The sequence below is a fragment of the Photinus pyralis genome, unplaced genomic scaffold, assembly GCF_008802855.1.
Source record: "Photinus pyralis isolate 1611_PpyrPB1 unplaced genomic scaffold, Ppyr1.3 Ppyr1.4_LG4, whole genome shotgun sequence".
Classification (NCBI taxonomy): Eukaryota; Metazoa; Arthropoda; class Insecta; order Coleoptera; family Lampyridae; genus Photinus; species Photinus pyralis.
In genome coordinates, this window is record NW_022170511.1 from 21798763 (window position 1) to 21826151 (window position 27389).

The 27389-nt window shown below is 34.7% G+C and overlaps 3 protein-coding genes across 7 annotated transcripts; all 3 read left to right on the top strand.

The window, feature by feature from the left end:
• Positions 1-685: 685 nt before the first annotated feature.
• On the top strand, positions 686-15784 carry LOC116167872 (zinc finger CCCH domain-containing protein 11A-like). 3 transcript variants are annotated; one of them, XM_031483462.1, is made up of 7 exons: positions 686-848; positions 2543-2633; positions 2686-2805; positions 2860-3013; positions 11332-11439; positions 12780-12914; positions 14878-15784. In XM_031483462.1, exons 1-7 carry the CDS (start codon positions 811-813, stop codon positions 15654-15656), a joined length of 1425 nt encoding a protein of 474 aa, XP_031339322.1. In that variant the 5' UTR covers positions 686-810; the 3' UTR covers positions 15657-15784. The 3 variants fall into 3 exon arrangements, with proteins under 3 accessions (XP_031339322.1, XP_031339323.1, XP_031339324.1); XM_031483463.1 differs by lacking the exon at positions 686-848 and adding an exon at positions 2049-2340 and having other exon boundaries at positions 14878-15783; XM_031483464.1 differs by lacking the exon at positions 686-848 and adding an exon at positions 2050-2220 and having other exon boundaries at positions 14878-15783.
• LOC116167878 (tubulin polyglutamylase complex subunit 2-like) lies at positions 6156-7253 on the top strand. The gene has a single exon (XM_031483476.1). The coding sequence runs from the start codon at positions 6335-6337 to the stop codon at positions 7235-7237; it is 903 nt and encodes a 300-aa protein (XP_031339336.1). The 5' UTR covers positions 6156-6334; the 3' UTR covers positions 7238-7253.
• Positions 15785-16313: 529 nt separating the features above from the next.
• LOC116167867 (protein claret segregational-like) lies at positions 16314-26084 on the top strand. 3 transcript variants are annotated; one of them, XM_031483457.1, is made up of 3 exons: positions 16314-16460; positions 16518-17573; positions 24952-26084. In XM_031483457.1, the coding sequence occupies exons 2-3, from the start codon at positions 16556-16558 to the stop codon at positions 25977-25979; spliced, it is 2046 nt and encodes a 681-aa protein (XP_031339317.1). In that variant the 5' UTR covers positions 16314-16460; positions 16518-16555; the 3' UTR covers positions 25980-26084. The 3 variants fall into 3 exon arrangements, with proteins under 3 accessions (XP_031339317.1, XP_031339319.1, XP_031339318.1); XM_031483459.1 differs by having other exon boundaries at positions 16550-17573; XM_031483458.1 differs by having other exon boundaries at positions 16314-16456.
• Positions 26085-27389: the final 1305 nt, after the last annotated feature.

The window sequence follows — 27389 nt, forward strand, 5'->3', positions numbered from 1 at the left end:
AATATGATTTTAAATGCCGAGGGAGTAGGTACAAATTACCACTTCATCGGTTACTTGAAAAGATTCATTGACAATAAATGACAATAAATACAATTTTTTGACTTGCGGTTTGGCTGGAAACAACCCAAATTTTTAAAGAAATAGAACATTCTGTTTCTTATGATTGAATATGCAATAAAAAAACACAAGTACTATTTAAATCATTCAGTTTTATTTTTTTACTGCGTTTACCTGAGCCTTTTTTGTCAGTGTGTAACAAAACTGGATCACTAAAATAACTAATAAGAACTTGCTCGAAGGGTTTTAGCAAATTTTTGTAATTATACCTACAAGGCAGTGACGAAAAAATGACGAAGCAAAGACGACAATGCGCGACGCCGTACGGCACATGCACATCTCACACGAATTCCCGCCGGAGAGTTACACTTCAACCATTGTTTAAATATTTAAACAATGCTTCAACGTTGTCATTTTAGACATTGTATGGTTGGTTGTCTAAGTGGCAGTATGTTCCAGATTATCATTATTTTTATCGGTGTTTGTATTATATAGTACATACAATGCGATCAAAAAAGACTTGCTATCGAGTCACCTTTGGAATGTTTGTTTATATAGCAAATCAGATTCGTCTAACAATGAGAGAAAGGGGGCCCTCTTCTCTTCTGTTCTAATGTGCGTGTTTGTATGTGGAATGTGCGACGGTCTAATTTAACTTGCATACTTATTATTGGCATTTCTACATGTAGGTACTTCCCATCTTAATTTATGGTAACCGTTTGGAGTAGAATCACGCCATTTTGATGTTTTTGGATGTACATGCAATGTATCATTTTACAAGTTGTTTTATCGTAAGTACATGTGTTTTTCATTTGCAGTTATGTCTATTGTGTTTTGTTCTGACAAATTTGTTTAACAACATTTGATTCGTTATCTCATTTTTATCGCACAATTTGATGTTGTATTTATGTGTTTTTAAGGATCCCCAGATCCTTCATAGTTTTGCATTGCTGTCCGTACGTCCGTTCGTCCGTGTGCGCTATAACTCTTTTTAAATGTGGCCGATTGTGTTGGAATTTAGTGCACGGGTACTTTGGATATTAAGGACGGAGGATTTGATTTTTAGCAAACTGGTTTAACAGGAACAAAAGTTATAGCACTTCGAGTGAATCAGGAACAGGAAAAAATGATACGGACTCAATCAATCTATATATTTCATTCCCTAGGTCATGTATCGAGTTCGTATACTTTCCTAGATTTTCCCTATGACTTAATGTGTAACAATTCAATATAACTCTTTTCTATGGTCTAGGACGTCTAGGTCAAAAGCTTTAGACCAAAAATGTACCTACTCAAAATTATTGTTTACACAAAAGTTTGGAGTTGTAAAAGCTTTCAAACGCATTATCGTGATGCCGAAAGAGTACATCACATGCACATTTGATAACCGCATGTGTGTGATTCAATTTTCAAAGATGTTAAATTCTTATTCCGAGGCCATATATATATGGATTTTGATCAAAACATGTAGAAATCGTTAATCTTGCATCGAGATCTTTGGGAAAAAGACCAAGAGTATTATCTCAATGACTAAAACACGAATTTGATGAATTTTTCCTACCGCATGGCACGTTAAAAAATCGAATGTGCACTTAATAGAGGCGCTTTCTTTCGGTGATCCAAACGCGTTTGGATTGTCAAATCACGTTCTTTCGAAGTGTGATTTTATAATCATGATTGCTAAAATCGTGAACAAACTGAACATGAAAGTTTTATGATCACAAATTCCCTATAAATGCAAGGATATTTTTGCTCAAATGTTAGGTTAGTCAATTTTCGTAACTGAAGAGGAGCATATAATCGTGCAAGTACTTCCACTTGTATTTAAATTATTTTCATAATCCAAAAAAAAATACGTAACTCGAATGCAAATGTCTACTTCGTAAACTTAACCATACTTTGATTTAAATTCGCGCGTTCTTTCGTAAAAAGTGATCCTACGAATCACGATCTCGAAATCATGATTGCGAAGTAGTCGAAAGAAAGCGCCTTAGGATTGACGTCCCGGTATGTATGTTGATGTATGTGTGCATGTGGAACCGATGGTGTCAATGGAGCCACAGTTTGACGTTTATTTTGCCGATGGTTAACTTCACGCTAAATTAATATCCGGTTTCCTTACCTCAAGACGCCAAACGGCAAGGTCAGGTTTTTTTCAAGCAGGTGAGCCGATAAGTAAAAATTTTGAATAAACCATGACATTAGTTAACGTGCATTTCGATTCGAAAGAGCATTTCTCTACTTTTAACCAAAATTTAACACGATGCCGGAAAATTACTACTGGTAGTATGATTTTTCTTAACATATTTTTGCTGCATTCCAAATTTTCTTGAACAGTCCATTTGATATTGCACTAAAATAATCAAATTTCTACGAGTTCTTTTAAAAAATCATGCTTTATCAAATGAGGACGTGTAAAAATAGTATCTGGAAATTTATAACCTCAAGTGTTATTTTTTGCTAATACTAATTTCACACATTTCAGCTATGACAATTTTTTCCACAAAGTAACGAACATGGAATCACCCAGGAAGAATAACGACTGTTATTTTTATTATTATTCTACTTGTAATAAGGTAGGTTTTCGCCGCGCCACCTGAACGTTTGCGATTTTATTTCCTATTGTAGGGTGATAGCTGCACATTTCGACATGAACCTTCTGCTTTAGGCTGTGAAACGGTGTGTTCTTTCTGGAAAGAGGGCAAATGTCTGAATGTACATTGTAGTTTTCGTCATATGGAATTAAGGGTAAGTCGGGTCAGATCAAGTGACACCTTTAGTGCGCTTTTATTTAAATTTTAGAAAAATCGGAAAGCAATACCTTGTTACTGGGAAAGTCAGCCGGGAGGTTGTTTAAAACCACACTGTCCATTTTTACATAAAGGAGCTAAGGATTCATCATCGGATACTTTAGAATCTTCCGACCTACAGTCGCCGGAACTTAGCATAGCTTTGGGTAAGTTACTTTAAATACCACTAATAATAATAATAATATTGGCCATCTTTTTTTATCTGTTTAAGAACTAAAACAACATAAGTTAGAGAAACGCCAGTAATCGTTTTTCACTGCATGGATCTCGATTACGGCAAAACATGAAATGCGGTTTCTCATATTCTGGGTACTTCGAGCAAATTATTAGAATATCTGATAAACTCGATTGTTTTTTGCAAAACGGTTTTTGGCCGTTATGGAGTGGCTAAACTCTTGTTTTTATAAGAAAGGTTTCGGTCTGAGGCTTTATTGGTCGTTTTTAGATTCAGTTGTACAGGGTGTCACATTAGTTAGTGTGAGATCTCATGACAGGGTGATGCTACAAAACAAACGAGAAAACAAAATTGTTTGCTTGTTTAATGTGCATAACACAGAAGTATTTTGTGTATACAGTGCGCTCCAATAAAAAATCACTGTTTGCATATGTCAACAAGTCTATTTCATTAATTTATATTCTTTTGTAGATGATTAGTGTACATTTAAGCTTACTTTAGGATCCTGTGATTATTTGACAATATTCTACAGGGTATTTGCAATACTGTAGACAAAACCAGAAACCTGAAACAATCATATCTCATTTCAAAGTTCGAAATTTCGTCAAAATCGGAATTGCATTGCAATTTGAGATAGGGATTTTGGAAAATTGTTTACAAAATTTGAGGGAGCATACCAGAAAACCTGTATTACGGTTTCCAAGGAAGAAACGCAAATTTTGAGACTCAGCTCCCAACGTGATTACATAAGAAATGCTATATAAAATAAGTTTTTTCGCCTACAGTGTTGGTCAATAAAGAAGACGGAATAATCAGATGTGTCGCATGTACACTGTGTTCTATTTTGGTTGAGAGTGCAGTGTATCTCAGCTGTTTTTAAAGATAGAGTTTTCAAGATCCTGCACCACAATTTTGTAAAAGTTAATACCACAAACAGAATCAATCTAGTTACGTTTGTTTGTGAGGTACAGGGTGAAAACGAAAAGTTGACTTTTTAAGATGTAATCCTATCTTACTATCCATGTAAGAAAGAAAAAAGGCTGGCATATTTTAGATATTTTATTTGACCAAATGTTGGTATTTTTTTAATGCAACATTCTGTATATCTCAGATTTTGCATACGCATGCCTTTAGTGGTGGCAAGTTATACTTAAACTATCTCATTGTATTCTAATTAAAGGTCTCAATGAAAGGAACCGTTTTCTACCAACTACTGCCCTTTTTTCTGTCCTCTTATCAAAGTACGGGGGGAGGGCGGGGGGTGGAACTAGTTTTATCCTTCATGGTACTCTAATGAAAGGTCTCAACGAAAGGAATTAATTTCTTCCAACCATAGCCCTCCTCCTCGACCTCTTATCGTGATCGAGTATATTCCCTTATACCTCAAGAACGGATTGTCGGAAGAGGGTACTCACAAAGAGCGATTGAGACGTCTGCAAGAACTATATCCATTGGTCATGTCAAAACAAAAGCTATTTCGGTTAAACAAATGCGCTTTATCTGCACAAGAGTTGTGCACCATTTATACTCGTTTAATTTTAGCTTTGAAAAGCGTATTTCTTTACTGTTTTTAAATAGTAGGCCATGGATTCATGGGGATTTTGTTTTGTTTATTGTATTCATGGTAATTAAAGCATCTGATATAATGAATAAAAATGGCTGAACGTAGAAACAATTCAAAATTTTGAAAAATATGATATAATATAATATATAACTATATAAAAAAATATAGGTTGTGACGCTTCAATGTAACCAGGAAAAATGTTGAAAAAAATTGACGTTAAAATATACAGGGTGTTGCATTTGAAATATAGCAACTTAAATTACGATTATACTCTATGTTTCTCAATTGACACCCAATTTTGTCTGGAATCTTTCTCCAACAATCAAACTACTTTATGAGTCCAATCAAATTTATTGATAGCTCTAAATCAACCCCACATTGACCATTCTTACCGTCTACTCTGTCATTGACATTCAAGGAGCGAGGTACTACACTTGGTTTGATTTGTAAGTTGCGCATCAAATGTATTAATAATACGGTACAAACGGAACGACTCCTCCCACTTAATAGGTAGTTAAAAATCACGTACCTTACAAAAGGCTAATAAATTATGTTGGTATTTGTTCGTGGTTTTATTGCTTTGTCATTACTTATTACCAAGAAATATGAATGAAGTAGAGTATCTGATTGTGTGTGAATTATCTTAAGTTTACCATTGAATTATTTTCATATTCAAAAGATACTTCCAGACAGGAGTCTTTATTTAGGAATTTTAGGAATTTTTTAAAAGTTGAATCAAAAATCTGCTCCCAAAAATTTAACCAATATATCTATTCCCGATTATCTTATTGAGGGAAAGAAAAACGAATATGATTCAATAAAAAGTTAACTCATTGATGCCCCTATCAAGAGGAGAAATAAAACATCATATTACCACTTTCTTTATTTCTAAATGCGGAAAGAATCACCGAAAAAAATATAAATTTGCAAAGAAAGTTCATTACGAAATTAATATTTTAGTTTCTGTTAAGTATTTTGAATGTTTAGATATTGCCCCACTTTGGGCGCCATATAAATAATGCTGTGGCCCCACGTTCGGCGACAAGTAAATAGTGTGTAATGGTATGCAGTCAAAAATACCATCCAAGAGACACCCACCTAGAGCTCAAATTACACCATTTACTTATTATTTATTAAACTAAAGGGGTATTCATAGGAAATACATCTAAATGAGGGTAAGAATCGAATGTTAAATATAAATGAAATATAAATCTGGAATTTTAAATTGTTAAAAAAAAAGAACGTTACACACGTTATGTGTAAGTATATGGAACTTGGTAAAAGTAAAGTGATAAAAAATAAGAAACGAATGTGGATAAGGGCCCATTTTTCAAAACCGCATGGTTAAAAAATCATTTTTAAAAACAAAAGTTATGAAATGAAATTAAATATGCACGCGGACCGTTTTTATATGTGAATCAACAAAGGTGTCCAACAAGCGCATAACATTAGGTACTAGATCCCTGCTTAAGCTGAAGCACTAGCGCGCAGTCGTGTCCTAGCAGGTTAACGTCTTATACATGTTCTTCAGCCACCATTGGCTAGAATTTCTACCAGTAACTCAACGCGCTTTCGTCTAGTGCTTTAGCTTAACGCGAGTCGCGGGTATACGAAATTCGTATTTGTCAAAATTAGGCTTAACACTTCCATAAAATGTTCCATCAGATTGACATATGACAAAATGTTTAGACATATTTGAAAGTCACCTTAAAAATTAACATTTTCAAAATGCGTTGTATCATTGAAACTATAACCGAGTTTACATATTTAGAAAACATTTTAATGGGACTTTCTGATGCTCTAAAAAAGAAATTGGGCATACACAACCTTGTATTAAGAAAATTTCCCTTGGCATCTGCCACCGACATTTCCGCATGGGAACAAAGAAACGGTGTGCAGATGCCACAAGACTTACATGCCTTTTACTCGTCGTCTGACGGTTTCAATTTTGAATGGACGCATACCTACGACGGAGATGCAGATAATACTGTTAATGGCTCAATTAAAATTAACTCACTTCATGACATGGTGCCGATATTTGGTTTTCAAACGTCGATGGAACCTGGAGTTAGATTAAATACAGAACGTTACGAAATGAAATTATCGATTGAAAGTCGATTATTCATACTGGATACAATTCCTCAACGGGGCCATGTAGTTTTGGTATATTTGTACCCTATCTACGTACCCACCATTTGGTTATTGACGGCAGATATGGCTTTGTACTTTTTGGCGAACGATGTTGCAACCTATCTGCGTATGGCCATTTCTCATTTGGGCATTTCAAATTGGCAATTTATCTACACACCGAACGGCGTCCCACAATGGACCGAAAATGTAATCAGACAACTTGCACCTCATTTGCTGCCATTGAATAAGTCTATAGAAAGAGTCAATCGTGAGCGTGAGATCGATAAGAGTGATAATTGTGCCGAAATTCCCGTAAATAGACTAGATCCGAATTTGTTTGAATCCTGTCCGCGCATCAGCACGGTACCCATACCCATTTTGTTGCCTAATGCCAGAGAATCTGAGAAGTGTAGTCCTAGGAAAAAGGCGTTATGCAAACCTTTGGATCAAGTGTGCAAACCTCGCACGAGGATGTCTTGTGTTAAAAAAAGTCCAAAATAAATGTTTAATATTTGCATTTTTTCTTTCTTATCAGATCGGTTGCTGTAACCTGATGGTTAAATAAAATTGACTAGTGGATATACCTACTTTCCTATGATCAAAAAATTCTTTTTTAATCTAAGAAATTTTCCTTTTGTGATTCTCGGGAGATGTGTATACAGGGTGTCAAACTTGCAGTCGGTCATATTTTCCAAACTAAAAAAGGTATTGAAAATCGTGCAAAACCGTTTCGGGGGTATCGAGGAGGACCCAGAATGACGTTATGAGTGACAACCCCCGTCCCCCGTCCCCCCTCTTCAAAAATCCTAAATGGCAACCCCATACTTGTGACACATAGTTGAAAAGCTAATGAAAAATGCTTTCCAGTGGTACCAATAAAGTTAATATTCATTAAGACAATTTAACAAACATTTAATAATTAACAAAAAAAATAAATAAAAATTAAGCCATGCCTATGTTCAAGATTTGATCGCTAAATTCGAAGAAACAGAATCTGTTATCAATAAAAAAAAAGAAAGCAACCAAGATTGCTTAATGAAGCAGCTCAGGTTAAAGTTCTTGGCCAATTTGCCATAAATCCCTCAATGTCAACATTAGGTTTTTTTGGTTAATTATTAAATTTTTGTTAAATTGTCTGAATGAATATTGACTTTATTGGTACCACTGGAAAGCATTTTTCAGTAGCTTTCAAACGACGTGTTACAAGTAAGGGATTGCTATTTAGGATTTTTGAAGAGGGGAGGTGGTGGTGGGGGATTGTCACTTAACCGTCCTTCTGGTTCACCCTCGATACCCCCGAAACGGTTTTGCGCGATTTTGACTGTTCTGTCAACTATTCTACCAATTATTCTCACCATAATAATAGTAAACAAATCAAAAACATCACAATGTGGATAATGATCCATGGTGAAACTTTCTGGCATCTTTTCTTCCATCCTAATTTTATTAAATCAGATTTTCCGCATTAGTTTCTTCGCCAATTTTATATTTTCAGCTTTGGGTTTTTCGATGTTGCTTTTTTTTGTTCAGAGTTACATTCCTCCTTGTTTTCCATTTTGATCTATTTTTTTATTTGTTAGGTTCATTTGTATTCATGCTTGAGTAGATATACAATGCCGAACATGGACCGGTCCAAGGTCGCACCACCACCTTACGGTGGCTTTGGGAAGTAGATCAATGTGAGGTCGAAAGGTCGCGTGCCACGTGACAATTTGCAAAGTAGGTCAAGGTGAAGCTCAAGGGCATTCGCTTTTAAGGTCATCGTAGATCGACGAGACTCCATTTTTGCGGATTCCCAAGGTCATTAAAGGTCAATGGTCTCATTTTTTGTCCAGTTCCGTTTCGCGTTCACGTTTGGGTTCGCGTTTACATTTTGGGTTCGACTCGCGTTTCGGCAGGATTCCACAAACGACTGTACGTTTTTGCTGATGGCTGCAATGGTTTGCACTCCACGCGAAAATGAAATAGAATATGACAAAATTGAGATAGTTGAATTTTGATCATCTTGAAAATGAAATAGAAGACTACTAAAGTGGAGTCGTTGGTCTCCGATGACTTTAGAATTGAATACCCTTGAGATTCAACTTGGCCCACTTTCCAAGGTCATCGCCTTGTGGCACGCAACCGCTCAACTTAACCTGCTTACTTTCCTGTCCTGTCCAGGTTCAGCATTGTATATCTACTTTGTACACAGGTTGAAAATTTCGTCTGGAACACTGAATATATATCTTCAAACAACCTTTTTTTTTTTAATTTGTGGTCAAGGGGGGTACTTGCACAAATGTGATAAACTGAAAAATTTGAAGAATCTAAAAAACAATCAAAAATGAGACAAGTTTTAAAAACCCAAAAAAACTTCTAGAAACCCAAACATTCAGAGAAATGAATTTACAGAGATGAAATTAAGAAGAATTAATGTGTCTATACTTGAGGGCTAATTCAAAACTAATTTGTGTACACCCGCATAGTTTAGCTGGATTGATTTCAAATTGCCAAGTTAACTTAATATTTGTATTAAAAACTGGTTTGTTAGTTTCGAGGTTGATTACATACCTAATTATTTAATGAAATTATTAATAAACAACGTAAAGTTTAAAAATTAATTTGAAAATTCAGCAGCAAGATTTTTGAGACAAATAATAAAATAATAATAAATAAATAGCGCAACTAGACAACAGTTTAACATAACTGCAACATGCAGTTTTTGGGCTTTCTAACGAAGAACCCCGAACCAAATGGAACCTCGCGAAACTCGAGACACATTAGGAGCAATTTGTAACCACAAGTATTTTTTTTTCTTGTGAAATTAGATCATTTTACAATCTACGATTTTTGGGCTTTCTGATAAAATAAACTCCAAATCTATTGGACTGTCTGAGAAAGGTCCGGAAACTTTTGTTTCAAACTTTTTTTTAAATGAAAAATTGATTTTTTGTCTTAGTAAAAACATTTTTTCTGTTGAATTTTAAATTTTCATTCAATTTGCGATATGCGATTCGAATTTGAGCAGAAAAATTTCTTTTACAAAAAAGTCGTAAATTCAGATTCACACAGGTACAAATTTAATTTTGTGAGTGCACAATAATCTTTTAGTCGAAAACTATATATACAGGGTGCCGATTGTATATATTTCGATAAATAACGATTGCATAGAACATTTTTCTATATAAAACTTGTATAATATTTTATTTTTTATAAGGTAGCATTCAGTTCTTATCATTTCAAAAAACAAATGAGTAACGAAAAACAATCGAATTTTTTTAAATAGCAATGGACCCTTTGACCCTTAGAATTTAGATCATATATATATATATATATATAATCAAAGAAACCTTTTACCCTAAGGTGTAAGGTACATTTAGATCATATTATATGCAAAGATATAGCCTCCCATTTATTTCTAATAGGGAGTATCTGTGCCAACATATCTAACACAGACAGAGATATATTTTGCACCCTAAGTCACATACGCAATAGCATTTACAATGTGTCCAGTGTTATTATGCAACGAGATCAAGATCAAGATCACCAAGGATTTAAAGCGTGCCCAGTTCGCTTTTGTCACCAATTATAAATTCAGTCTTAAAGCACATCTTAGCATTTAACATTTGGCATCGATCCTGGCAAGGATTTAAAATGTGGTCAGTGTGATTTTGTCATCTACAAATCCAATTTTAAAACACATACAAGACCAGTAATCATTTCAAATGCGCCTGGTATGAACTCCAATACCATAAACCCGCCTAGTGCATAAGGAAATAACACGCCGCACGCCAGTGCAATGCTGTGAAACTCAACTCACTGCACATGATCGGTTTTCTACTGTTGGTGATATCTCACATGTTTGCACAGATTTAGTGGCTGTAGGCTATATCTATGGAATACATATCATTTCGTGAAGGGTGGCGCAACCCGAAATTATTCTGAATCGCTAACCAGCTAACCCACTGGACACTATTATTTTTCATTTTGGAAATTTTGTAAAATCTAATCAGTTTTAAGCTAGTTTTAAAGTCCATAGTAAGGAAAATGGCCAATATGTTGAAATTGGAAGATACTCGAAATCGATATGAGATTAAAAAAATTATAGTGTCAGTGCCTAATTTTCTGCTACAATCACAAAAACTCTAAACTGTTGAACTTAGAAGTATTTGAAATGGAGAACACCCACTAAGCAATTCTATTATTAAGATATTTTGAAATGCTGTCTATTTTTTTATATAGTTTCAGTTAACAGCTGTTCTCATTCAACCCACTATACAAACACAAATACTTATGCGCCGCCTGAGATATGAATTGTGAAAACAATGAAATTCTTAGAGCTTTCCCCCAGAATGCATAGGTTTGAATCTATGGTGAAGGTGTAGGAATTTCATGGTTTTACCATTCGCCCCATTTTGAGATATCATTAATTTTGTTTAAAAATTATTGTTCGATTACCGACAATGTTACATTAATGGCGAAGATGCAACAAAATAAAATAAAGTAGAAATTCATAAATAAATTATTATTAAAGCAATTGCAAATGAGAATTAATTAAATATTGATTTAAAAAAATCGAATTGATTTTATTTTAACTGATTTTTTTCTTTCAGGGCAAAGTGGCTCTAAAAGTAGTGATAATGAGCGAAAATCCAATCAGTTTAGCGAAACAAACTTCGGAAATCCAACAGTTGATCCGCTGGTCGTAAATTTTGAAGAAGGTATGCCGATTTGTAACTAACATATTTATTTATTATAGAATATTATAATATTTGTTATTTTTCCGCAAACGGTTTTTTTTGTACATTTTTCATTTTATTGTTGAGAATGTTTTATTTAAATATTTTATTTTGCTTTGTTGTTAACTCTTAACCATACTGTATTCACTATTAATTTGTAAATAATAAACTTTGATTTAATTAATCGTGTGTGCAAAATACTTATCATTTAAAATGCGGCGAGCACCTTCGAGGGTGTTGGTGCTATTTGAAAAACATCGTGAAATGTATTTTTAGATTTTTAAAATTTTTAGGAAAGAGTAGAAATACATCTTTAATAATAATAATTGTTAAGAATTATCATTTCCATTCTATTTTATTTATTTTAAAGAAATGTGGAAGACACGGATCAAATTTACATATTTTCTTAATATTTTAAAAGAGCAAAGATCATTTTGCGGATGTTTACAGTGGTTGTGTTTTAAAAATTTAATTTAAATAGTGTATATACGATTATTATTTAGTGCCTTAATGGTAATTTATGTACAGCGTGCACTCTTAATATATGATAAAATACGGAGTGTGTCATACATACGATATACAAGGAACATCTAAATGCTTCTTTGGAAATGTGTAAATTTGGTTTTAATTTTATATAAATAATCTAGAATTAGGAGATATGGAGCAATTGTGTGCATGACGATCCTAACCAATAACAATAACTCACTTAGTGCAAGGCTTACAATAAGTCTAAAGTTATGAGATTGAATATTTGGCGATTATAAATTGCATTTTGTAGAGTGTCTGGTCGTATCATTAGATAAGTAAGTGTAACTATTTACTTAAAAAAAGAAGGAAAGAAAAATGGTGTGTTTATACTAAACGGTTATAACTTAAGTGATAAGTAGCATAATATAAATGTATTAAATAATATTTATATAGTGTTATTGCTGTGTACATGAGAACCGTACTCGAATGAGAAAAATTTTTGCTATACTACAAAGACTGTATAATTATTACTTATTTATAAAATAGCTAGAATAAAAAATTCGTTTGATATCATACGCAGATCAATAATTCTTCTAGTCTGATGATAAAGACAATTTTTTGTTTCGATTTTTTGAGGTGGTAGATAAAATTTTTTGTTATAATTTATTCTAATAAGCATACTTTGTTGAATATTGTTATTTTTAGTATTGATTTTTGTAGCCATTAAACTGTAAAAAGGTTTTGTACTTTTGTTATCTTACACTGCAAGAATGCACTGCAGATTAATTACATTCTATTTAATTCTAATTACTTAGTAAAATTAAATTCATAACTAATGTGGTGTATTCTTGCAGAGTCTGACAATGAATCTGCTCCAACCAATTCTCCCGCTAAGCCTAATCAGACGCGAGTAGTTAAAGTGAAAACGTTAGAAGAAATTCGCCTAGAAAAGGTTCAAGCGGAATCTGCCGCGTACTATTTTTATCCAGGTAAATATTTTTGCGATCATTCTAATGGTATAAAGAGGGTACTAGTAGTGTAGATTAAAGTGCCTACTGCTCGAGCAAATTTGTGATATTTTATTATTAGAGATGTGTGCTTTCAGGGAAGCTTATATTTATCATTGTGGGAATTTTACATGAAAAATTGATTTTTTATAAGGGAATTTGTAGCAAATGTCTAGTGAGTGAGTTAGCAGATTCTTAAGAATTTTGAATTGCGCCACAGCCTACTAATTTCCACGGCGAGTATCAGGGAACATTTTTGTAACTCAGTGTTGTCATATTTTTAATTTTTTTTTTAGTTTATTTTTGAGCAATAAAAATGCTACACTAGATCTCGGAACTGGAAGTACTAGAAAGCAAGTCTTCCTTGATAGATAATGATACAAGAAATAATGTTTGCGTACTAGTTCGATGAGATTTTCAAATTTGAGCAAAATCTTCAATTATGCACCAATTTCGGTGGGAAAACGTTTTGTGGGAGATGTTACATACTTTCCATCTTTCTCGGGATTGGAGACAACGTATGTGTATGCTGTACAAGCTACTGGATCCAAATGTGTTTTATTTTTGAAATGTGAGAGTAAGTTTGTTTTTATTTTTAAGCAGACATTAACATTTATTATTGAATGTATTGCGCCGATACATACAGGGTGAGTTTTTGTATCATTTTCACTATGGGGATCTCGTAAACCGTAAGTAAGAGATAGAAAGTCGCTTGAATCTGCAAAGATACGCAGAATTTTATGCTAACTAATTTTCCCTTTCAAAGTTTCTTGTAGCTCCACCAATAGTGAAGTTATAACTAAAAAAAACCAAAAACGAAAAATGTCGTTTCCCAAAATGCCCTAGCGTTCAACAAATAATTTTAACAAACCCATAGTAATTTTTTCTCGGCTGTCTCATTTTTATCACTTGTGAGACGTCATATTGGATTTTTACGTCATTCGATAGAGAAAACATTACAAAATCAGCGATACTAAACACTTAGTGTTTGATTTAAGAATCAATTTTAAATTTTTGCCTTTAAGTTTACAATGTATTTGTTATAGCAATAATTCCATGGCTTTGTTGATGGTGACTGTGAGACAATAAACAAATGAATTTGGTTTCAATCACAAGCAGCTATGCAATAGGCCCTAGGGAGAATTCACATTTTTAGATTTTGCTATAAATGGGTTCTACTCACTTTATTAATACATATAGCACTTTTAAAAAAATCGAAAAAAAATTATTAACTACTTAAGAGGAAATTTCTGATCGCCAACTGCGAGAGGCTAGAAAACGTACCCTGCAGCGAGACTGCTCACTCTGACGTCAGTAGCGCGCTATGTAAAGTTGCTTATAATAAATGAATGAAAGTCGTTTAAAATGAATATATTGCCATTCAATAAGTGCAAGTAAATGAATAAAGAATGGTGCAAGAGATATATGATCGCACCGCTAACAAAAAAAAAGGAAATTCTATTTTTTCACGTTAGTTACAGGACGTTACGGTTTAATATTACTTACTTTAAATTCAATTTATAACTATTGCGGCCCATGTTGTTGGATTAACTCTCAATGGGGTAGAATCGATCAATGAATGGATTGTTACGGTTGTTTATAATAATCATTGACTTTAAATTTATGTAGTTTTGGTCACGTACCTACGCAAGGGGCGGTGTTGGGCTAGTACTACGTACTTCATATGACATACCTTCATCGCCAATAAATATGGCCTGCAATAAACCTTAGTTTACGAAATGATGAAGATATGAAATCTGCTCGTCGTTCGTCTAATCGTTGCTGTGTAGCTACCACGCGTGCGGCTCAGGTTCGATTCCCGCCGATTCAGAAATTGGTACTGCTTTTTTTAAAACGAGAATGTCATTTATCTATTACTACCCTCTTTTTAAGCATACCTTAATATCTTTGATTTGATTTAATATAACTGATTTCTTTTTTTAAGGGTCAGACGAATCGCGATCATTAGAAATGGAGAGTGCAGACGATCTTCGGCAGAGAATATTGAAAAGGCTAAATATTAAAACGGACGAAGTTCCTGCGCCCCCCACCTTCGAGATATTGAGTCTGGACGAAATTAGAAAGCGCAAAAAAAAATACGGGGACACAGATTTTGAAAATCCGACAGAAGGTGATATCGGCATAAAGGTGAAAAGGCAGAAGGTATTCCTATCAAACAAACCGTCAACCGACATAACCGACATAAAAATTAAAACCTTGGCCGAAATTCGCGCCGAAAAAGGTAAAGGTGTCACTGCGGACGACGGTTGTTTTGAAGTGAGCAGCACCTCAAACCCCGAAGAACTGCAGGAAACGACCGAAGCGCCTGCGCCTCCAAAAATCATTCCAGAAAAACGGCTAAAACGAAAAGTCTCAAGTAGTACTGATTCCAGCAATCCTACCAAAGTTAAATTGAAAAGGATCAAGCTTGCCGCCGATGACGTGGAAAGCACATCACCCGAAGTTCCACACGAGAATAATGACGAATTAGAAGCAGAGAAATCACCGCAACCACAGATACAGGATGCCAATGAAAATGAACGCGACGATGCGATAAATGACGATGTTTCAGAAAACCAATGTGATAAATCTAGCTCAAAGGGTGACATGTCTAAATTGGACGATATTCTGTTATTAGACGATGAAGACATTGAAGATTCTAGTATTAATTTAAAAGCGGAGGAAGACATTTTAAAAGATATAGATGAATTGTTGAATGATTGAATATTTTAATTTAATCCGTACAGAATTTTATAAATATTTTATCTTGTATATTTTGATGAGAAAGATTGTTTTTATTAGTATTATTATCAATTGATGTAAGTAGTCATTACCCAGTAGGTAGGGTACATAATTGAATTTTTTTTGCAAGTGTTTATACCTACTTACAATTATAAATAAATTGCATATTGGAAATTTTCAGTTTATTTTAAATCATACATAACAGTATAAGGTATAGTAAATTGTTGTATTCACAATCCAACCAATAGGAAACGGTAAAGGTACTCGCTGACGCAATTACGGATTTCCATAGCAGATTTTTAGGTGCTAACTGTTGTACATTTTCAAAACGAGTATACTAAGCGATTTAATTTTCTATCTTGCTCTTGATAGGAGGCGTTTATTGCACCAAAGATGAGTCATCCTGTGTATTTCACCATTTCTCAGAATTTTTGGTACCTGCTTACCTGACCTATTGTTTCCAAAACTTGTTTCTAACTTATATATCTATATTAAGTGTTTAATAGCACTAAATAAAGGTAAAAAATCCTTATTCCGATTGTTGACACAATAACTTGGCATGTAGCATGTATGTATGTAGGTACCAGAAAATAATGGCATCTTAGCCACTGCCAAATTGTCACACTCCCGTCAGTGGCGTTGGCGTCAGTTCCATTTACAATTTGAAAAGTAACGAACTTTTAATTTTACCGTTTGTTTGAATCATTTTAGGTAGCACGGTTCTAATGCAAATGGTATTAATAGTGATATTAATTGCACTGACGCAAGAAGTAAATTAATTGGTGTGTAAGTATTTTTTAAAACTCGTAGCCTAGTATTTCTATGTAAGGTATTGTGTTTTAGGGAAACTGGAGATTTAACCACCCACTTTTCAGGGCATTATGGAAAGAACTCGAATCCCGGTCTCTGCTAACAAAACTGTTACGCAACGACCTGCCAGAGGGGGCTTATCTCGTCGCTCAAACTCTTGTATGGATCTTCGCAACTATGGCACGACGCCTCACACAACGCCCCTGTCAAATTGGAATGCTCAATCGACAAGTAAAATTAACGAAATTGCTAGGAGGCAGGTATCTGTAAAGCCTACTTTGAAATCCGTTCCACAAAGAGGTGCGACCACTGCTTCGACAGTAAAGGTGGGAAGTAAGAGGCCAGCACCCCCTGTATCGGCGCCTACCAACGCGAAGGTGTCACGACCTCCAAAAATCCCGGCCTATGATTACAAGGCACGGTTCAATTCTTTGTTGGAAAAACACAAAGTTGTACAGCAAGCGTCCCAAGATAAAGATGCTGCACTTGCCGCTGCGCAGAGCCAGTGCGAAAAATTGACAGAAAATGAAAAGATACTTGAAAGTGCACTCGATCAATCAAGACGGTGGGACCTAGAAAAGGTGGCGAAGTTAAACGAATTAAACTCCACAGTGGCTGCTCTTCAACAGATTGTGCTAGAAAAGGATGCTGCATTTGCCGACGTCCAAGGTCAGTGTGAAAAACTAGCAGAACAAAACAAGAAGCTTCAAAGTGATTTGGATCAATTAAATCAAGATGCCACAGAAAAAGCAGAAAAATTAAGCCAATTAAATTACATAGTATCTACCCTTGAGCAAACCGGACGTGAAAAAGATGCCGCGCTTGCGGCTGCCCACTGTACATGTGAAAAATTAACTGAAAAAACAAATGAGCTTTTAAGTGATTTGGAACAATCGAAACGAGTTGGTGTGGACAATGAGTTAAAAATTAAGGAATTAACTGCTACAGTGTGTGCACTTGAACAGGATCTGTTGAAAACTCGGGAAACTAACTTGGCCCAAGAAAAGTTGATAGAGTTTTATGGGACTACTATCCAAGAACACGAGGATGTTCGTCGTATTATGCACAACCAAATTCAAGATCTGAAAGGTACTATAAAAATAATTTTTATTATTATATTAATCTCAATAACATCTTAAAAAGCTATAGCATTTTAACAATACTACTTTTCTAACACTCTCCTCTAATTATGTCCATGAACCTAGCAGAGCAAGGTCAGCAGATCACAAGCAAACATATTGCATAATTAGGTGCTAATTAAGTGCCGTATTCCCGAATTAAATGCTCCTTTTTTTAAAAAATTATTACATGTTCTGCCAGGTTCATATGAACTCAGCAGAACACTACCTTTAAAACCCAAGAAAATGAAAAGTGAACTAACTATAATTAGGTACTAATTAGGGTTTTTAAGGTAGTGTTCTGCTGTGTTCATATGAACCTGGCAAAACATATGTAAATAATTAAAAAAAAAGAAGCATTTAATTCGGGAATAGGGCACTTAATTAGCACCTAATTATAGTTAGTTCACTATTCATTTTCTTGGTTTTTTGAGGTAGTGTTCTGCTGAATTCATATGAACCTGGCAAAACATGTAATAATTTAAAAAAAAGGAGCATTTAATTTGGGAATAGGGCACTTAATTAGCACATAATTAGCACCTAATTATGCAATAAGTTTGATTGTGTTCTGCTGACCTTGGTCTGCTAGGTTCATGGACATCCTCTAATTGAATTACCTACATGTTTCTATAATTCATCTATTTTTTTAATTATAATAATGATTTGAGTACATGTAGTAGGCAATCAATCCATCTGTCATTAGACAAATGTAAGCGCCTTGCACAATAACATGCGAATCAATTATTATTATTATTTAAACAGAACTTGAGACCTTTAACAACATTGAACTTAAAATTTAAATTGCAAAAAACAAACTCTGCAACCAAATTTACACTTTAAAAAAATGGATATTTCCTCAGATATTTCGCATACAGGGTGACCCATTATCTCGCCCATTGTTATTATTATAAGATACGAGCCTAAACAAAACGTCTGCATGACGTTGTTTACACAACATCTACAATCTTGAAGCATATATGGTGAACCATAATTCGATTTGAATAAATACACAGTTCGAAAGTGAATTTGAGTACTTTCAAATTGTATGATTTCTAGTGTATTTTCTCATATGTTGGATGCGCTGTTGCAGTTACATTCTCTGTCTGCTTGCCGCTGTGAGCGCCGCAACGGCATTTTGTTTTCAAATAGTAACGCAACATTTTTATTAAATTATACGAAACAGTTTCACAATTATTAATTATATGTTGCCCTGTGACATTATAATGAAATTTAAATTTTAAAAAAAGACAACGGCGCCTGGTGTTCCCGCCGGACGTTACTTAACTTCGGTCATCAGACGGCAGACAATTGTCAATTATGTTATATGTACCAATAACAAATTGACCATAATTAATAATTGTTTAAGATATAACTCGAGATATAGGTAACATCCAAATTACATTGAATTGATTCTGTAAGGTTGCTGTGAGAATTTCAACAATTTAGTGTTTAATTATAAAGCGGCGCATTCAAATATCAGCAAATTAATATGACTTTTGGCAGTGTACATTAGGCATAAAGAATGTAAGACGACTGTCAAAAACTTTTTTTTTAATATTTGGTTTGATCTACGAAGCTGTTCTTTCAAGAATTTGGCACCTGGTTTTTTGTTTTATTTTTTTACTGAATTTTTATTTCATTCTGCTCATACCAGCGTCGAGTGCTATTATTTTGTATATTTCCGTATTTCCGTATTGTTTTCATTTCGCTCGAAATATGATTGCCCCATCTGCGCCGAGCGTTGCTTTTTTCTTCAATTTTACTTCTTTATTTTTTTTATTCCGCCGAGCGCTGTTCTTTTTTTATTATTTTATTCCGCTTGAAATGGAATTGCACTGGCAAAAAGGCTTAAAAAACTCTATACAAAAATTCATTACAGTTTTTTGCGAGTTTCTTAGTTTTTGAGAAGTTTTGAATGGAAAGGTTAAACTATTTATTATATTTTTCTAAATTTGTATTTTTCTCGAAAAGTAAGCATCAGAGTGCAAAATGTTAATTACGTGTCTTGATGTGATATACAAAAAAATCTTTGTGTCGGGTTCAAAATAAAGGCGCCAGAGGGCATTTTCTAAATGTTATACTATGACCAAAGATAATTGCAATGACTATCTTAAAAGTAGTCCGAAAGTCAGGAGTTTACCTGATAACTAGTTTTATTTCTTACAGTGGGTTTCCGATTTTTAAATTTCTTTTGATTCCTCTCAAAATGGGATTGTCCCACCAGCGCCGAATGGTACTCTTTTGTTTAATGTGTATTACTTTTTCTCGTTTTGTTTTCATTCCGCTTGATATGGGATTGATGGAGCAGCTGCTCATTTTTAATTTTTGCCAGCGCTGCCGAATGTTGCTCTTTTGTTTTTTTATTTTTTTTTTAAATTCTTTAGTTTTTATTTTTTTTCATTTTGCTCGAAATGGGAGCCCTCTACCAGCACCGTATCTCCATCTTAGACAAAATACTTAAAGAAAATCAATAAAAAAGTAATTTAGTGTTTTTTTTTTAATTTTTTTATTGTGCTTGCATATGGCGGTTTAAATTTATTTAGCAGAATGCAAGACTGGTCCAGTCCAGCAAAAATGTGTACACCTACTTCGAATTCTGCGAAGTCCTCACAGTGCTGCCTATTTTAGATATTTTTACGTAAAATTCAGTGGTGTAGTCAAAAAAATGTTTGGACCGCCGTTTCTGAGATTTGACCCAATGTTGGTATTTTGTATGTATCACATCAGCATATATCTCGGCTTATATTTTTTTAAATTTTGGCGATGAAAATCAATAAAATCCGTATTTTTTACTGTTTTTAAATAGTAGGCCATAGGTTCATGGAGATTTTGTTTTGTTTATTGTATCTATGGTAACTAAGGCACCCGATACTAATCAATAAAAATGGCTGACGGTATACATGTGTCATTTCAAAATTTAAAAAAATATAATATTGTAATATATATATTTATATAAAAAATATATAGGTTGTGATACATCAAAGTAGTCAGGAAAAATAATGCACATAAATTTACGTGAAGATATACAGGGTGATGCATTTAAAAAAGACAAAATTTCTACAAGGAAGCACCACCCACTCTTTTTAAAATAAATCCCACTATATGATAAAGTTGTTTAACTTGTTGTCGTTAGAGTTCACCACCTGCAACCAACAAGTATTTAAAAATAAAATTAAAAATTTCTTACAGGATAACACGTTTTATTCTCACGTTCATGCGGCTAGATTCACTTAAGCAATCCAACTCAATGTTGTTTGTACCTGCACGTAAAGTTTGTTATTTTTTCCCTCTGTATGACGTTTCAATGGCTGTAATACACAGTTCTAAGAATAAAGATCTTTATTATTATGGTCGGTGTTTCTTGTGAGAACTCAGGTCTAGCCTGGTTAACTAATCGCACGGATTAAAATCAAGTAACGATTAGTGTCTGTGTCTAGTGAAGTTATGTAGGGTTCTAAAGAAAAATAAAAATTAAAAAATAAAATAAATATTCGCACACTCACATTGGACATCTAGGGATAGTATGTAATTCGTACTTACCAACGCCAACGCTATCAGGAAAGAGGAAAACAAAACAAAACAAAAAAAATCATTATTATAATTCCTGTAATTTTATTAAATGGAGTTTATTGTGTAAGTGTTTCTTTGGCTTTGCGTTTGGGTTGAATACGAGTGGGTTGTGATAACGTGGTGTGTTTCTGTGAAGAAGGAGTTTTGTGTTTTTTAACTGTGCTAGGACGTGTAACTTTATTGGGTGGACCTGTCTTTGTAGTACATGTTGCGTTACTTGTATTTATGGTGTTTCTTTGTTCTTGAGGTTGTATTTGTGAGGTTGCTTGGGTTATTGATGGAGATATTACAGTATTTTGTGAGCTAGTAGTGCTGTATAGGTTTTGCGTTTGGGTTGAATACGAGTGGGTTGTGATAACGTGGTGTGCTTCGGTGAAGAAGGAGTTATGTGTTTTTTAACTGTGCTAGGGCGTGTAACTTTATTGGGTGGACCTGTCTTTGTAGTGCATGTTGCGTTACTTGTATTTATGGTGTTTCTTTGTTCTTGAGGTTGTATTTGTGAGGTTGCTTGGGTTTTTGGTGGAGATATTACAGTATTTTGTGAGCTAGTAGTGCTGTTTAGATTTTTGCGCTTCGGTTGAATACGAGTGGGTTGTTTCTGAGAAGTAGAAGTATTGTGTTTTTTAACTGTGCTAGAGCGTGTAACTTTATTGGGTGGACCTGTCTTTGTGGTGCATGTTGTGTTACTTGTATTTATCGTGGTTCTTTGTTTTTGAGGTTGTATTTGTGAGGTTGCTTGGGTGTTTGGTGGAGATATTCCAGTATGTTGTGAGCCTGTAGTGCTGTTAAGGTTTTTGCGTTTCGGTTGAATACGAGTGGGTTGCTTCTGAGAAGTAGAAGTATTGTGTTTTTTAACTGTGCTAGGGCGTGTAACTTTATTGGGTGGACCTGTCTTTGTAGTGCATGTTGCGTTACTTGTATTTCTTGTGTTTCTTTGTTCTTGAGGTTGTATTTGTGTGGTTGCTTGGGTTATTGGTGGAGACGTTACAGTATTTTGTGAGCCTGTAGTGCTGTTAAGGTTGTTGCGTTTGGGTTGAGTACGAGTGGGTTGTGATAACGTGGTGTGTTTCTGAGAAGAAAGAGTATTGTGTTTTTTAGCTGTGCTAGGCCGTGTTACTTTATTGGGTGAGGACGTCTTTGTAGTGCATGTTGCGTTACTTGTATTTATTGCGTTTGTTTGTTCAGGAAGTTGTGTTTGTGTGGTTGGTTGAGTTAAGGGTGGAGATATTACAGTATGTTGTGTGTCATGTTGTGAGTCTAAAGTGCTGTTTAGGCTTTTGCGTTTGGGTTGAATACTAATGGGTATTATTATTATTATGGTCGGTGTTTCTTGTGAGAACTCAGGTCTAGCCTGGTTAACTAATCGCACGGATTAAAATCAAGTAACGATTAGTGTCTGTGTCTGGTGAAGTTATGTAGGGTTCTAAAGAAAAAAAAAAAAAAAATATTCACACACTCGCATTGGAAATCTACGGATAGTATGTAATTCATACTTACCAACATAGCTATTAATGGCCACAATAGTCAACGCTATCAGGAAAGAAGAAAACAAAACAAAAATATCATTATAATAATTCCTGTAATTTTATTAATAGAGTTTATTGTGTAAGTGTTTCTTTGGCTTTGCGTTTGGGTTGAATACGAGTGGGTTGTGATAACGTGGTGTGTTTATGTGAAGAAGGAGTTTTGTGTTTTTTAATTGTATTTATGGTGTTTCTTTGTTCCTGAGGTCGTATTTGTGAGGTTGTTTGGGTTTTTGGTGGAGATATTGCAGTATTTTGTGAGCCTGTGGTGCTGTTAAGGTTTTTGCGCTTCGGTTGTATACGAGTGGGTTGTGACAATGTGGTGTGTTTCTGTGAAGAAGGAGTTATGTGTTTTTTAAGTGTGCTAGGGCGTGTAACTTTATTGGGTGGACCTGTTTTTGTAGTGCATGTTGCGTTACTTGTATTTATGGTGTTTCTTTGTTCTTGACGTTGTATTTGTGTGGTTGCTTGGGTTTTTGGTGGGGGTATTACAGTATGTTGTGAGCATGTAGTTCTGTTAAGGTTTTCACGTTTCGGTTGAATCCGAGTTGGTTGTGATAATGTGGTGTGTTTCTGTGAAGAAGGAGTTTTGTGTTTTTTAATTGTGCTAGGACGTGTAACTTTATTGGGTGGACCTGTCTTTGTAGTGCAAGTTGCGTTACTTGTATTTGTGGTGTTTCTTTGTTCTTGAGGTTGTATTTGTGTGGTTGCTTGGGTTTTTGGTGGAGATATTGCAGTATTTTGTGAGCTAGTAGTGCTGTCAAGGTGAGCCTCTAGTGCTGTTAAGGTTGCTGCGTTTGCGTTGAGTACTAGTGGGTTGTGATAACGAGGTGTGTTTCTGAGAGGAAAGAGTATTGTGTTTTTTAGCTGTGCTAGGCCGTGTAACTTTATTGGGTGAGGGCGTCTTTGTAGTGCATGTTGCGTTACTTGTATTTATTGCGTTTGTTTGTTCAGGAAGTTGTGTTTGTGTGGTTGGTTGAGTTAAGGGTGGAGATATTACAGTATGTTGTGTGTCATGTTGTGAGTCTAAAGTGCTGTTTAGGCTTTTGCGTTTGGGTTGAATACTAATGGGTCGTGATAATGTGGTTTGCTTCAGAGGTGAATCTTATTATTATTATTATTATTATTATTACCAACTTTGAGTCAAATCTCAGAAAGCGTAAACCAAAAATTTGTTTGACTGACGAAGTCAGGATTCTACCTAAACATAAGCCCATCAGCCCTTATATTTCAAATTTGAGCAAAACATCTCAAAAACTGTAGGAAATATAGAGAAAGAACTTAAAGCAATGTTGAAATTTTAGTACTCTGTAGATGGGTAATGAACTAGGTTTGGCGAGATACTAAAAATTTGTCAAATATAGTTTATATATGTGACATTACAATCTATCCGCTCGCATATTGAAATTTCCGGTATGACTTCCGGTTTATCCGGAAATTGATGCAACAACCAGTTGTCTGTGCAACAACATAAAATATGCATATTATTTTATTTATTTATTTTGCCTTTATTTTTATTTTATATGGTTGGTATACAAAAAATGGAGAAATTCGTGATGCAATATTTAGAAAATTTATGAAATCTAGCATTCCCTGTGCCATATCCTTAGACCATATAGTACATGGACTGCTATTATCCCTATGCTTTCAATACAAAATGGGTGGTCACGGATAGAGGGCACTGTAGTCGTGGGTATGTGAATCTCAGGGTAAACTAACGCCGTATGAACACCACTCGGATCGCGTAAAGAGTAGCTTTTATGGGAACCGCGTAGTACGGGAAGCTTTAAATACCCTTGATTATCTTCTATACGTCCACAAATACGGATAGGTTTGCTTTTTTGGCATATCTAGGCGATTAATTAATTGACGTTTGTTAATTTATAGGTTGACAGTCTCAAATCGTATCTAATCGCACAACTTCGGACAGACTCGTTTACCCTGAAACTCACATACCCAGGCGATGTCCTTGACCATATTTTCGTTACAATTAGCAGTCCATGTACTATATGGTCTAAGGCCATATCACACAGCCAACAATAACTTCAATGTTTCGATTTGAAGATTTACTTTTGCACGATACAATGTCCTCGTGCAATGCAACAGGAATCGCGCATCCTGATATTCATGTAATTGTTTCCACTGTTGGAATTTTAAAATTAAATCTAGCATTGAGTACAACAAGGAAAGCCAGCTGAATATTTGATCCAAATGCAGCAAACACATCTTTTAATATTCTATTTTTTTTTCCAACAGGTACAATTCGCGTATTTTGTCGTGTTCGGCCACCATTACCATCAGAAGAAGAGAAACCTTTGTACAGTATTGCATATGTTGATGAAGCGACGTTGGAAATTAGAAAAACAAAAGACCTTACGCACAATACCAGCAGCAAGACAACGGATGCTCCTTTGGAATTCGTGTTTGACAAAGTTTTTGAGCCGGAAGCATCACAAACTGAAGTGTTTACGGAATTATCGCAGTTAATTCAAAGTGCAATGGATGGATATCACGTGTGCGTCTTTGCGTACGGGCAGACTGGTTCTGGTAAAACCTACACAATGCAAGGTGGCGACTGTTCGTCTCCAGGCATAATTCCGCAAACTGTCGATTTAATATTTAAACTTATTGCAAAATATGAAAAAATTGGTTGGTGTTACACCGTCCAAGCTAGTTTTTTGGAAATTTACAACGAGACTATTCGAGATTTGCTCAACATTCACAACAAAGAGCAGTTGGAGATTCGTTTCAATGAAGGTAGAGGCACCACAGTGACAAATTTGACGACTAAACCTGTCCACTCTCCGCAAGAACTGCACACTTTGATATCGTACGCCACTCAAAACCGTGCAGTTGCAGTTACCAATTACAACGAGCACAGTTCTCGATCGCATGTCGTCGCTAAAATCACTTTATCAGGTGTTCATCTCGATTCAATTTATAGTGGCTCGGTGAGTTTAGTGGACTTAGCTGGATCTGAAAGTGCGAAGACGACTTGTTCCGAACGAATGGCAGAAACTAAAAACATTAATAAGAGTTTGTCCGCTTTGGGATCGGTTATGAATGCGTTGCAAAATAAGGACAGCCACATTCCCTATCGCAATACAAAATTAACGTACTTACTTCAAAGTAGTCTGGGCGGTAATTCGAAAACACTCATGTTTGTTAATATTGCCCCATTTCAAGAGTGCTACGGTGAATCAATTAATGCCCTAAGGTTTGCTTCAAAAGTCAAAGAAGTTAAATTAATGATGAAAAAAAATAAAACTACCATAAAAAATTGAGTTGTGATAAACTTAATTATATGCTTCTCATTTTATGTTTTTGTATATTTATGAATTTGTGTTATAATAGCTTTTATATTAAACAACCATTTTGTATTTTTACTATTTCATGTGATAAATTGGGATGGGATAGACCTCTCCTTGACTCCATTTTTTCTGATCAACTTTAAAAGCCAATTTAAAGATGTGGGCTGATTTGCAAGTAAATTGAAAGTGCCATCAAGTGTTTCAGTTAATAATAATAGCCATTTATTGAGTTGCACATAAAACAGAATGGTTTAAAGTTAAAATTAAGATGCATATTATACATTCAGGAATGTCAGTCTGAAATTCAGTAGAATAGAATATTGGCACTTTCAATGCATTATTATTGATTCAATAAAACAGACACTAAATTATTGTCATGTCTCTGTGGGTATCTACTCCTAGATGTCTGATGATTCACTCGGAAAGTGCTCCGTATTTCAAATTCTACCTCCTTGTCATTTTTTTTTCGTTTTTTCCTCATATTTCACATCAAAATTAAGTTGTACGAACTTAATGAGCACAGAAGATGTACAATATGCCCTAATGCCAAATAACCTTTGTGGTAATTATACTTAAGTACTTTGCATGAGTCATTTTCTGATTTAGTGTTTAGTCTACGTTGCCTCCAGACATACGTAGTAGCCGTGGAACCTCGTGGATGGACACAGCTACTCCCAAAAGGAAGATTGAAGGGCACTATTTTTTATTGATGAATATAGCGGTTTATTTTTGGTTACAAAGAGCGGCTGTTTAGGATCGAGGAATAATTATTATAAATCATTTACATATTACCTTAGTCTATTCTTTACACTATGATATTACGTATAAGTATAGGGTCAAGGGCGAGTGTCCCCAATTTTATGATGAGAATATCTCCGAAAGTAGGTATCAGGGAAAGTATTTAAACAATGATCAGGGCCAGAGTGAAGAGGTGGGATACTGGGAATATTTCCATGGTGTCCTTCTCTTCGGAACCCACTTCAGTGTTCTTACATTAAGCAGTGTAATCAAATCGAGTGAAAGAATGCAATCTTGCAGAACGGCATCATTTTCATTCATATTATTTGCTCTTAAAAGTTCTCAGCTGTTAATGACTTTAAAGTTAATAATTAACCCTAAGTTATTAAAGGCACTCAAAGATATTAAAGGCCCTTAGGATATCATGGAAACTTAAAACTTTTTGAGGATGAGATGTCCGACTTCAAATTTCAAACGACCAGTAGGTACCGTTGGCGTATATAGAGATACCGTTCAAACGACAAGTACCGTTGGCATATAATGAGACACCGTTCTATAGGATTTGCACGTGAAACATACTGTTTAAAAATACAATAATTTTTGATGTCAATATTTTAAAACAATGTTAGTCTGTATAGGAAGGAA

Coding starts and splice junctions, on each gene's coding strand:
- LOC116167872 (XM_031483462.1), top strand. CDS start 811: ATGTACATGCAATGTATCATTTTACAAGTTGTTTTATC. Junction 2,634..2,685: donor ATTATTCTACTTGTAATAAG/GTAGGTTTTCGC, acceptor TTCCTATTGTAG/GGTGATAGCTGCACATTTCG. Junction 2,806..2,859: donor TTCGTCATATGGAATTAAGG/GTAAGTCGGGTC, acceptor TTTAAATTTTAG/AAAAATCGGAAAGCAATACC.
- LOC116167878 (XM_031483476.1), top strand. CDS start 6,335: ATGCGTTGTATCATTGAAACTATAACCGAGTTTACATATTTAGAAAAC.
- LOC116167867 (XM_031483457.1), top strand. CDS start 16,556: ATGGAAAGAACTCGAATCCCGGTCTCTGCTAACAAAACTGTTACGCAA. Junction 17,574..24,951: donor CCAAATTCAAGATCTGAAAG/GTACTATAAAAA, acceptor TTTTTCCAACAG/GTACAATTCGCGTATTTTGT.